At 43.3% G+C, this 13197-nt stretch overlaps 1 protein-coding gene across 1 annotated transcript; it reads left to right on the top strand.

The window, feature by feature from the left end:
- Positions 1-1496: 1496 nt before the first annotated feature.
- LOC122549500 (histone H2B, gonadal-like) lies at positions 1497-1859 on the top strand. Its single transcript, XM_043689360.2, has one exon. It carries the CDS (start codon positions 1497-1499, stop codon positions 1857-1859), a length of 363 nt encoding a protein of 120 aa, XP_043545295.2.
- Positions 1860-13197: the final 11338 nt, after the last annotated feature.

A 13197-nucleotide genomic window follows, 5' to 3' on the forward strand; every position in this document is an offset into this window, starting at 1 on the left:
CTGCGGCTTTGAGATGTTACTGTTGACAGTTGAATAATCTGGTGACTTATGATGTGCAAGCTTTGCACATGATGGTTTTTACACAAAATCTGTTTCTACATGTAGAAACATGCTTGACTTCAACTTATGGCTGTCAGGAAGGTTTGGTGCGTTGGCTACGTTTATTTCAACATTCTTTTCAGGTAATTACTGTCAGAAGTGATGAATGTAACTCACGTCTTTTATTAATTCTCCGCTTTCAGTGAAGAAAGGCATTTGCCCATACCTTTAACAATAAAACACATTCCTTCAATTCAGTACGATAATCTGACTCTCCAAGATTCCAAAGTCTGTCTGTCATTTGTATAAACAAAATTTAATCCGGAATTATGGACAATGAATCCTCGTGATTACTGGAATATTTTCAATTTGCCTTGTACTAGATTATAGAACTACAGGCTGCTTTTGGATCTTACCCAATATTACCCAATGATCAGCAATTGATCATTGGGCAACATTTTCACCTCTATGCTATGGGTTCCCATTCCACTCCACAGAGTTGCAGTGATCATTTGCTCTGAGGCTCCAGTGCAGTACTGAAGGGGAGCTGTACCATCAGCAAATCAGCAATGTCATATTTTGAATGAAGCTATGTATGTCTTTGCACACATAAAATATCCCACAGTCATTATTTTGTAAGGTTAAGGAAGTCTTCAACAGTGATCTGGCTAATATTTATCCTACTAGTAACAGATTAACATGTCACTAACACATAGTTGTTTGTGGGTGCGAGCTGTGAACATATTGGCTGCTATTTCCTACATTGTAACTATGACTATACTTTAGGAGTACTGCTTGGATTATAAAATGTGTTGGAGTATCCGGCTGTGATGATAAATGAAATCGAAATATTGAAATAGAAATCTTTTTTGAGGGAACTTCAAGAGTGAAAGTGCTCATGTCTAAATCATACAGAGAGGTTTTAATATGGACCTAATGCAAATATCACATACTGGTAACTGGATCTACCCAGTTAATACTGGGCTTCGTTTTGAAGATGAAAGAGGAAATTGACACCTCATTCAGGTCTCTCTTTAATAGACTATGAATGTGTCTGAGGTAGGTCCAGTTAATATTGGCATGGATTCAGTCCCTGGAGTACGGCTCAAATACATTGTGCAGCCAGAGGTTAGGTTACTTCCAATTTCATTGGCAATTAGACAAAGTTGTTGGGAAGTTGAACTGATCTGAATTTAGCATCTTTGACTCCTTCTCATTGACTGTTCCAGGTAAAGTTCAGCAACAGCTGTGACATTGACATATGAACTGCCCATAAAACTCAACAGGCTGCTGGAAAATCCAAAGTTGCAAGTGGAGGTTGGTAGAAACTCTGACAGAAATGCAGCCCCGCTGGAGTAAATATACTTAGGGAATACCTGTTTGGAACTCAGAGGCAATCAGCAGAATTGCTATTGATACTTCCACAATTCTATCTGTGTTTGAAATTGACTGTCACCATGGTGATGGAAAAGAAATGGCAAGTTGCCACGAATGGTGCTAAGAAAGCTGCGAAGGGCAGCAAGAAGAGGACAAGGTTCAGGAAAGGAAAGTACAAAGTGATGAAGCAGGTTCACCCCGACACTGGCATCTCCTTCAAGGCCGTGAGCATCATGAACTCACTCAGCAACGATATTTTCGAGTGCATCATGGCGGGGGGTGGAGGTGGGAGCAGCGGGGGTGGGGGGACTTCCCACCTGGCCCGTTACAACAAGTGCAGCATCATCAGTTCCCTGGAGATCCAGACCGCTGTGCACCTACTGCTGCTTGAGGAGCTGGCCAAGCATGCTGTGTCCGGGGGCACAAAGGTGGTGACCAAGTAGATTTCCCACAATTCTGTCCTTTTCTGCAGAGAATACCTCTCGGAGGGAGCACTGGCATCCCATAGTATAATCCGGAAGAAATGTTTCAGAGTTCTTTCTGGCAGCCTGAGCCTAATATTACTGACATGGCTTCCTTCTTCCATAACCGCATCTGACCTATCATGTGTGCTTCTGCCCTTGCACCTTCCCATCACTCACAACAGTGTGATCAGGTTCCCCTTGTCCTTAATTTTCACCCCACCAGCCTCCACATTCATCGGATTATTCTCCAACATTTCAGACAGCTCCAGCAGAAGACCACCACCAAACACATCTTCCCCTCACTCCCCAATCTGCATTTCACAGGGATCATTCCCTCCGGGACTCCCCTCTTTCTCATGGCACCTTCCTACATAACCGCAGAAAGTGCAATATCTGCCCGTTCACCCCCTCCCTGCTGACCATCCAAGAGCCTAAACAGTCTTTCCAGATGAAGCATTATTTGGCCTGTACCTCCTCCAATCTTGTGTATTGCATTCACTATACCCAATGTGGTCTATTCTCCATTGGAAAAACCAAACACAGACTGGGTGACTGCTTTACAGAACACCCCTGGTCTGTGCGCAAGCATGACCTCGGCCTTCCCGTACCCAGTCATTTTAATACAGTGTCCTGCTCGCATGCCGACAAGTCTGTCCTCAGCATGCTGCAGTGCTCCAGTGCAACACAGCGCAAGCTGGAGGAACAACATCTCATCTTCAGACAAGGCACTTTACAACCTTTTGGACTTTATATTGCGTTCAACACCTTCAAATTGTGAACCCATTCTCATCCCTTCCTTTTCCTGGAGCTTTACTTGTTACATTCTCGGTCACCATGTCCTCTCTTCCCTTCTCCTACTCCAGTGGAACTGTCTATTCTTTCCAATCTGGCAGTTAGACACACCATTCTCACATTCTGATCACTTAGTCTGCACTATCAACACCCCTTCTCCCCCTGCACTCCATACCCCACTTATTGCATAATTCTGCCCCCTTTCCACTCTCCAGCAAGTTTTGTTTTCAGGTCTAATATTGATCGCCTTTGTAACATCACTAAAATGCAGTTGATCTGTTCAACATCACATTCCTATTTGTGGGATCTTACTAAGTGCAAATGAGCTGTCATCAGGAGTCATAGAGTTATAGAGTGATACATCACGCAACAGATTCTTTGGTCCTACCAGTCCATGCCAAACAAGTTGAATTGAATTTAATTGAATTGAAATCAATTGAATTTATTGTCACGTATACCAAGACACATTGAAAAGCTTTGTCATGTGAGCAATACAGGCAGATCACAGAGTTAAATAGCATAGATAGTAAATAATAGGTAAACAGCGGCAAAAACAAAAACGCAAGTACAGGCGAATGTTAAGATTTTGTTGGTCCATTCAGTATTCTAACAACAGTAGGGTAGAAACTGTTTCAAAACCAGCTGGTGCATGTGTTCAGGCTTCTGTACCTTCTCCCCGATGGTGGAGGTTGTAGAAAACATTGCCAGGGTGGGATGGATCTTTGAGAATGGTGGCAGCCTTTCCTTGACAGGGTACTTGGTAGATGGATTCTATAGACGGGAGGTTGGCCTTTGTGATTGCCTGGGCTGAGTTTCCCACTCTCTGTAACCATCTCCGATCTTGAATAGTACAGTTGCCATACCAGGTAGTGATACATCCAGGCAGAATGCTCTCAATGGTGCACATATAAAGGTTTGCAAGGGTATTCGCTGTCATGCCAAATTTCCTCAACTGCCTGAGGAAGAGACGTTGTTGGGCCTTTGTAACCAGTTCAAGTTTGTCCGACGATTTGTAGCTCGGGTGCTCGTTGTTGTGGTTCTGTTCGCTGAGCTGGGAATTTGTTTTGCAAACGTTTCGTCGCCTGTCTAGGTGACATCCTCAGTGCTTGGGAGCCTTTTGTGAAGCGCTTCTGCGATGTCTCCTCCGGCATTTATAGTGGTTTGTCTCTGCCGCTTCTGGTTGTCAGTTCCAGCTGTCCACTGCAGTGGCCGATATATTGGGTCCAGGTCAATGTGTTTGTTGATAGAATCTGTGGATGAGTGCCATGCCTCTAGGAATTCCCTGGCTGTTCTCTGTTTGGCTTGTCCTATAATAGTAGTGTTGTCCCAGTCGAACTCATGTTGCTTGTCATCCGTGTGTGTGGCTACTAAGGATTGCTGGTCGTGTCGTTTTGTGGCTAATTGGTGTTCATGGATACGGATCATTAGTTGTCTTCCTGTTTGTCCTATGTAGTGTTTTGTGCAGTCCTTGCATGGGATTTTGTACACTACATTGGTTTTGCTCATGCTGGGTATCGGGTCCTTTGTCCTGGTGAGTTTTTGTCTGAGAGTGGCTGTTGGTTTGTGTGCTGTTATGAGTCCTAGTGGTCGTAGTAGTCTGGCTGTCAGTTCAGAAATGTTCTTGATGTATGGTAACGTGGCTAGTCCTTTGGGTTGTGGCATGTCCTCATTCCGTTGTCTTTCCCTTAGGCATCTGTTGATGAAATTGTGGGGGTATCCGTTTTTGGCGAATACATTGTAGAGGTGTTCTTCTTCCTCTTTTTGCAGTTCTGGTGTGCTGCAGTGTGTTGTGGCCATTTTGAACAGTGTCTTGATACAACTTCTTTTGTGTGTGTTGGAGTGGTTGCTTTCGTAGTTCAGGACTTGGTCTGTGTGTGTGGCTTTCCTGTATACCTTTGTAGTGAATTCTCCGTTCGGTGTTCTCTGTACCATCACGTCTAGGAATGGGAATTGGTTGTCCTTTTCTTCCTCTCTAGTGAATCGGATTCCTGTGAGTGTGGTGTTGATGATCCGGTGTGTGTTTTCTATTTCTGTGTTTTTCATGATTACAAAGGTATCATCTACATATCTGACCCAGAGTTTGGGTTGAATCTGCGGTAAGACTGTTTGTTCTAATCTTTGCATTACCGCTTCTGCTATGAGTCCAGAGATGGGTGAGCCCATGGGTGAGCCATTGATTTGTTCATATATTTGGTTGTTGAATGTGAAGTGTGTTGTGAGGCACAGGTCCAGTAGTTTGAGTATACCGTCTTTGTTGATAGGTTCCCCGTCTTGTCTGTTCTGTATGTCCAGCAGGTTGGCTATTGTTTCTCTGGCTAAGGTTTCGTCGATAGAGGTGAACAGTGCCGTTACATCGAATGAGACCATAGTTTCTTCCTTGTCTATGTGTATATTTCTGATGATGTCCAAGAATTCCTGTGTTGACTGTATAGAGTGTCTAGATCCGCTGATCAGGTGTTTCAGTTTCTGCTGTAGTTCTTTAGCCAGTTTGTGTGATGGTGTCCCTGGTAGAGATACGATGGGTCTGAGTGGGATATCTGGTTTGTGCACTTCAGGTAGTCCATAGAATCTGGGGGTGGTGTTGCTTTCAGGTTTCATTCTCTGTAGGTCAAACCTGGTTATTTGTCTGTTTTTTTGCAGGTTCCTCATGTATTGTTTATTCTATTGGTGAGCTGTGGGGTGGGGGTCAAACTCTCTCTTTTGGTAGGTGTTGGTATCTTCAAGTAGTTGTTGCGCTTTCTGGATGTATTCTGCTTTGTCCAGGATGACCGTCATTCTGCCTTTGTCTGCTGGTAGTATGATTATGTTCTTATCATTTCTTAGTGTTTTTAGTGCTTCCCTCTCCTTGGTGTTGAGGTTGTGTGTTTGTCTTTTCCTTGTTATCAGGGGTACAATGCTTTGTCTCACCAGTGTAACCACATGAAGTGTCCAAGAAAGCTTACTGTGGATGACCACTCCCAGGAGCTTGACACTCTCCACTCGTTTCACCTCTGTGCTGTTAATGTGTAGGGGGGGCATGAGTAACATCCCGCCGAAAGTCAATAATGAGTCCCTTGGTTTTGCTGGCATTGAGAGCTAGGTTGTTTTCAGTGCACCATTTTTCTAGGTCTTGCACCTCCCTGTTTCGTCACCATCTGAGATTCGACCGAGTATGGTGGTGTCATCAGCAAACTTGTAACTGGCATTAGTCTGGTATTTGGTGACGCAGTCATGGGTATAAATGAGTACAGTAGGGTGCTGGGTACACACTCCTGGGGGGCTCCAGTGTTGAGTGTTAGTGAGGATGAAATATTGTCCCCAATTCTCACTATTGTGGCCTGTGGATCAGGAAACTGAGGATCTAGAGTGGGGCTTAGTCCGAAATCATTAAGTTTAGTAATCAGTCTCGAGAGGATAATAGTGTTGAAGGCTGAACTGTAGTCAATGAGTAGGATTCTTACGTAGCTGTTCTTGGTGTCAAAATGGTCCAGGGAGGAGTGAAGGGCAAGTGATATGGCAACAAATGTGGATCTGTTAGTCCGAATGTCAAATTGGAGTGGGTCAAGCGTAGTGGGGAGGCTGGATTTGATTAATGCCATGACCAGCTTTTCAAAGCACTTCATGACCACTGAAGTTAGGGCCACTGGGTGGTAGTCATTGAGACCTGCTGCAGGAGCCTTCTTAGGCACAGGGATGATGTCGGCCCTCTTGTTATATGCAGGATCAGTGGCCTGCTGCAGGGAGAGGTTGAAGATGTCCGAGAAGACCTCTACCAAATGATTTGCGCATGCTCTGAGTGCACGGTCTGGTACTCCGTCTGGTCCCATCGCTTTCCTTGGATTCACACAAAGGAAAACTAATCTGATCTCTGATGCAGTGACTGTTGGAATAGGTTCATCAGGACTTGTCGGAATAGGTGTTACCTCTCCACCGAAATTCTGCTCAAAGCGAGCATAGAAGGTGTTGAGACAATCTGGGAGGGATGTGTCATCATCTGCTATCTTGCACTGTCTCTTTTTCGAATCTGTGATATCATTCAGTCCTTGCCATAGTTGCCAGGTGTCTGTCTGGGTCTCTAGTTTAGATCGATATTGGTCCTTGGTTATCTTAATGGCTCTGCAAAGGTCTTGGATTCCTTATATTTGAGTGGGTCTCCTGATCTGAAGGCCTCACACCTGGTTTTTAGCAGGTTCTGTATGTCCTGATTCATCCACAGTTTCCTGTTGGGGAACACCCGGATTGACTTCCTCGGTACGCAGTCCTCCACACACTTGCTGATAAATTCTGTGATGGTGGTGGTGTACTCATCCAAGGTACCTGCGGACTGTTTGAACATGGCAAATTCAACCGATTCCAGACAGCACCGGAGTTGATCCTCTGCCTCCTCTGAGCAGCACTGGACCTGCATCCATGAGGGGGGTCTCCTGCTTGAGCTTTTTCCTGTAAGCCGGGAGAAGAAACACGGCATTGTGGTTGGAGTTCCTGAAATTAGGGCAGGAGTTGGCGTGGTCAGCATCTTTCACAGTGGTGTCACATGGTCTAAAATGTTTGGGCCCTGGTGGGGCAGGTTTAGTTTCCCAAACGAAACTAGCATCATTTGTCAGCGTTTGGTCCATACTTCTCTAAACTTTCTTATGTACATACTTGTCTAAACGTCTTTTTATTTTGTAGCTGTACCTGCATCAATCACTTCCTCTGGCAGTTCATTCCACACATGAACCATCCTCTGTGTGAAAAAGTTGCCCCTCAGGTCCCTTTTAAATCTTTCTTCTCGCACCAGTTTTCACCCTCCAGTTTTGAACTCCCCTTCCTTTGCTATTCACCTTATCTATTGCCCCTCATGATTTTATAGACCTCTCTAAGGTCACCCCTTAACTTCTTATGCTCCAGTGAAAAATAAATCCCAGCCTATTCAGCTTCTCCCCATAATTCAAACCCTCTTGTCCCAGTAACATCCTTGTAAATCTTTTCTGCATTCTCTCCAATTTAATGATATCCTTCCTATGGCAAGGTGATCAGAACTGTACACGGTATCCCAAAAGTAGTCTCACCAACATCCTGCACAACCACAACATGATGTCCCAACTCCTATACTCAATGATCTGAGCAACAAAGACAAACATGCTAAATGCCTTCTTCAACATCCTGCCAGCTGTGACCCCACTTTCAAAGAGCTATGTACCTGCATCTCTGGGACTCTCTGTTTGATAACACACCCCAGGGCACTAACACTAACTGTATAAGTTCTGAACTTGTTTGTCTTACCAAAATGGTTCAATATTTTGCTTCAGAATGGCTGCAAACAAGTTGGGATATACTGAGACTGGGAAAGAAGTTGTGTAAATGCAATACCTTTTTTAAAAGGCTGCTTTCCCTGGAGCGTCGGAGGCTGAGGGATGACCTTATAGAGGTTTATAAAATCATAAGGGGCATGGATAGGATAAATAGACAAAGTCTTTTCCCTGGGGTGGGGGAGTTCAGAACTAGACTGCATAGGTTTAGGGTGAGAGGGGCAAGATATAAAAGACACCTAAGGGGCAACTGTTTCATGCAGAGGGTGTTACGTATATGGAATGAGCTGACAGAGGATGTGGTGGAGGCTAGTACAATTGCAACATTTAAAAGGCATCTGGATGAGTGTATCAATAGGAAGGATTTGGAGGGACATGGGCCGGGTGCTGGCAGGTGAGACTAGATTGAGTCGGGATATCTAGTCGGCATGGACGAGTTGAACCAAAGGGTCTGTTTTCGTGCTGTACATCTCTATGACTCTCTGACTCTATAAATGACTCACACCTGCTGTGCAATGAGGTCTCTATCACAGTAGGACAACTACAGAGGGAATCCATGTGCCCATTGTTCCTGGAACAGCTTTTTGCTAGCTATTCCCTTTTACAGTTAGTGTTAGTGCCCTGGGGTGTGTTAACAATCTTCCCTTAGCCCTGTAATGTTTCCAGTTACTAATCAGTTCCTTTTTCTGAAAATTACTATTAAATCTCTTTCCATCATCCTCTCAGGCAGAGCACCATAATCTTCATTTTAACGCTGCAGTTATAGAATTATTTTCAATCTGGTCTTTCTGTGCATCATCAATTTTCATTGCTTCACAAAGTTATTGGCTGCTTGAGCCATAAACCTTAGAACTTCGTCCCTAAACCTTTAAACTCCTTTAAACTCAGATGCTCCTCCTCATCCCCTTTTTTGCCCGTAATCTGTATCCTCTGGTTACTGACCCTCCTGTGAGCTTTTCTGAACTTACTTGAGAAAACTCTTCAAGATTTTGAATAACTCTGTCAAGTTTCCCAACAAACTTCACTGCTCTCAGAAGAACAGTGTCAGCTTCCCCAGACCTGCAGTCACCCATTCCTGATCATGCTCTAGTAAATCTCCTTCGTCCACTCTGCAAGGCTTAAAAATGTGCTGCCCAGAATTGGATACAATTTCTAGCAGAAGCCTAACCAATGATTCATAAAGGTTTCACATAATTCCTTTGCTTTTCCTCTATTCATAAGGTTATACTTTAGAGCTTTATCAATTTTTTCTGCTACCTTCAGAGATTTATGTAGTTATGATCCCTGCAGCTAAGTGAAAATAACCAAATCAACAAATAATGCCGAAATGAAGAAATGACTATGAAGATTTCACTTTCTGTAGCTTTTACTTCAACACAAATAAGAACCAATGGAAATTACACATGAAACTTTGGCAAATGATACTTCAAATAAAAAGGAAAATGTAACTAGTAAATAGGTAAAGGTCAATAGCTGTTAGAAAAAAGGTAAATCTTATCCAAGCACATGTATTCACATCACTCCCTGTACAAATGCGACATTGCAAATGCTGTTCTGTATTTACACAGGATAGGTCAGGAGTCCTACACATCGAAAGCACTCACCTTCAACATATCCTCTCCCACCTGGGTCATTCCAATCCTAATGGTAGAACTTTCCAGAGCTTCTTTTCAACTAAGCCATCAATGTCTTGACTTAGGCACCTCTAGGAAAAGATCCAGCAAGATAATATCTATGACCTATTCACTGTACTTTCCAGGTTTTAGAGCTTTTTAGCCAATCTGCCTAGGACCTCCCGCAAAACAGAGAAACTAGCCTCTTCCAACACCAACAACATAGTATTTTGTGGTCTGTTTCTGCTTTTTAGTTTTCCTTCTGTATCTAAGAGTTGATCATCTTCAGCCTCCAGCTCCTCTGTTTGCAGATCTCCTTTGTTCCTTCCAGATACACAGTTTTTCTTTTTCTTAGTTTCCTTCCTTTCTGTTGGTACTGTTTTCAGGTCAAGTATAATCAGATCAGCGGAACCTGTATTTCTTAACCAAGAGGGGTACAATTCAGCCATTTATAATTTGTGAAAATGACTCATATAAGTCATTTTCAAACTTTGTAAAAGTAAAGAAAGGATGGCATGCTGGCTCAGTGGTTAGCATAGCTGCCTCACAGCGCCAGGGACCCAGGTTCAATTTCACCCTTGGGCGACTGTGTGTAGTTTGCACATTCTCCCTGTGTCTGCGGGGGTTTCCTCCGGGTGCACCGGTTTCCTCCCACAATCCAAAGATGTGCAAGTTAGGTGAATTGACCATGCTAAATTGCCCACAGTGTTCAGGGATGTGTGTCTTTGTTATGTCCAAAGTCATTTTGATGAAATTACAATTTTTCTTTATTATGTTACTTCTGGGTTGAAGGCCCGCACAATGTCTGTGAACCCCAAGTTCATTCTCTTTGCTATAGCTTTAATGGCAGGATCACCCATCACATTCTAGGAAATAATTCTTGGTTTTCATTGTAAATGAGGAATAAGGTCCAACTCATCATACTACATTGTAAGAATATCACTACCACATATATAATATTAGCTGAATTTAGTTCATGACGAGTTTACCATCTTCTGAAAGATATCCACTGCATGAAATACTAGAGTCTGTTCTTTCAGATTTAATCCTCAAAAGTAATTTAATATTTTATATTTCTTCAATAGATGCCAGAAAACTATTGAGGGAATAAAACACAGGTTGTAGTTTGCGTAAAGTCACTGGTAAAAGACTATCTCTGACTTTGAACTAATTTGATCCTATTCATTTATTCCTTACCTTTGCTTTCCCTCCATGGCTCCACCCTCTGTAACATCGTCCAGCCCCACAATCTTCCAATCTAGTCTTTTTGTGTATCCCTGATTATAATCACTTCACAATTGGTCTGTGTGTTTCCAGCTGTCTGGGCTTTAAGTTCTGGAATTGATCATGTAAACCTCTCTACCTCATTGTCTCCTTTAAATTGCTTTGACAAAGATTTTGGCCACCTATCCGAATGTCTCCTTTTGTGACCCAGTATCAAATTTCATTTCATAACACCTTTCAAAATCTGACTAGGTTTAACATGCTAAAAGAAATACAAGTTACTGTTATTTTTGCATATGAACATTTCTTTTGTTTCTGTGAGAGGTATCCTTAGTGATGTGCAATTGAAACCTATTAAAAGAGATGATGAAATCAGGACATGGGGCTGACCTTCATAGAACCTCATTCTCAGAGTCAGATCCCTACTTCAATTCTGACTCCTGTGAGGGTAATATGAATGGAAACGTCTAGATATACAAAGTGTCTACAGTAAAGGGTCAAAGGAAGGAAAGAACTTGCCTTGGCTATCCTGGTAAGGTCATTAAATTTCTTCATGCAGTGTAAAAGGGGGTCATGGAACTGACATAGCTCACTTGCCACAATAGAGTGCAGAGCCCATTTTTAAATGGCCTCTCACCATTCTCCAAACTGGTTTTTGCTCCATTAGGATTGCAACATCATTTCAGCTTTCTGAAATTTGGTCCTCTTTTTCCCAATCTGGACACTCCAGATGAATGCTCTCCAATCTGATATTGATGTTTAGAGACTAAGTTGCAGGTACTTGCCATTATTTCACATGGATAACAGATGTGGCAGTTGTCAGGCACCTTCTGGGCTTCATTTCTTGATTAATCTGAAACCTAAGGTAAAAACAAAACAGCACAGGGAACCTTCAGTGGGTCAGGCAGCCTCTGATTTGGAAGCAGAGATTAACTTGTCTGGACTAGAGAGTTTATCATGGAGCTGTAAGGATTTTCTGTCCACATACATTCTAGTATAAAGTGTGTCCATAAACCTTCCTTAGCCTAGAATGAATTTGACCTCTGTCACACTGATCCTTTTATTGATCTGTTTGGAAAGGTTCTGGAGAAGTGACAGAGCAAATTGTGGAAAATGAAAGGCTTCAGAAGGTACTTTCCTTCAACTTAATCTCTGACGGGAAGAGTTGAAAGAGACGCTCAGGCCTTTGTCTTGAGTTGAAAAGATGGATTGCGTGCCCACAAGTTAGTGTTAAGTACACCTTCACCTGATGAGATGCACCTTATGTTTCCACAAATGTTACAGAGAAAAAAACTGAGAGGACAGAGGAGTGAATCACTGAGTTCCATATTTCAACAAGATCACGGCTAAACCTTAACATCATTTGTCCAGAATGTTTATGAAAAGCACCTTTGATTGAGATTGTTCTCTCCCAATGCCTGACTTTACCAAGTATAATAAAAGGAAAATACTGCACAGGCTGGAATTCTAAAATAAAAACAGAATGTGCAAGAGGAACTTTACAGGTCTGATAGCAACAATGAAGACAGGAACGGGGTTAATTCTTTGAATCCAATATGATTGACTTTTCAGAATGCTTCTTGCAAAGTAGAGTCATCTGACTTGGAATTTTTTTTAAGAATTCATACATGGGATGTGGTGTCACTGGCCTGGCCAACATTTATTACCCTTTGATAGTTGCTCTTGACAAGGTGGTAGTGAGCTGTCTTCTGGTACTGCTGCAGTCCATTTGTTGTAATGTGCTGTTCGGGAGCGAGTGTTACTCTGCAACTCTGGGTGAGAGGCTTGGATGAGAATGTGTGGGTGATGGTGTTTCCATGTATTTGCTGCCCTGTCTTTCTACATGGTGGAGGTTTTGCATTTGGAAGGTGCTTTTGAAGGCACCTGGTGAATTTCTGAAGAACATTTCTTTAGATTAGATTAGATTAGATTACAGTGTGGAAACAGGCCCTTCGGCCCAACAAGTCCATCCCGCCCCGCCGAAGCGAAACCCACCCATACCCCTACATTTACCCCTTGCCTAACACTACGGGCAATTTAGCATGGCCAATTCACCTGACCCTGCACATCTTTGGACTGTGGGAGGAAACCGGAGCACCCGGAGGAAACCCACGCAGACACGGGGAGAACGTGCAAACTCCACACAGTCAGTCGCCTGAGGCAGGAATTGAACCCGGGTCTCAGGCGCTGTGAGGCAGCAGTGCTAACCACTGTGCCACCGTGCCGCCCACTGCCACCGTGCCGCCCACTGCCACCATGCCGCCCACATCTTGTAAATAGTACAAACTGCTGCTGCTGAGCATTGGTAGCGGAGTGAGTGAATGTTTGTGTGAATGAGGTGCCAATCAATTGGGCTGTTTTGGCCTGGATGGTGCCTAGATTTTACTGAGTGTTGTTGGAGCTGCATTCATTCAGACC

The sequence above is a fragment of the Chiloscyllium plagiosum genome, unplaced genomic scaffold, assembly GCF_037043375.1.
Source record: "Chiloscyllium plagiosum isolate Xiang-an unplaced genomic scaffold, Cpla_swu_hap1 HiC_scaffold_4, whole genome shotgun sequence".
Classification (NCBI taxonomy): domain Eukaryota; kingdom Metazoa; phylum Chordata; class Chondrichthyes; order Orectolobiformes; family Hemiscylliidae; genus Chiloscyllium; species Chiloscyllium plagiosum.

What these genes read in the sequence shown, in the direction of transcription:
- LOC122549500 (XM_043689360.2), top strand. Translation starts at nt 1,497, where the DNA reads ATGGTGATGGAAAAGAAATGGCAAGTTGCCACGAATGGTGCTAAGAAA.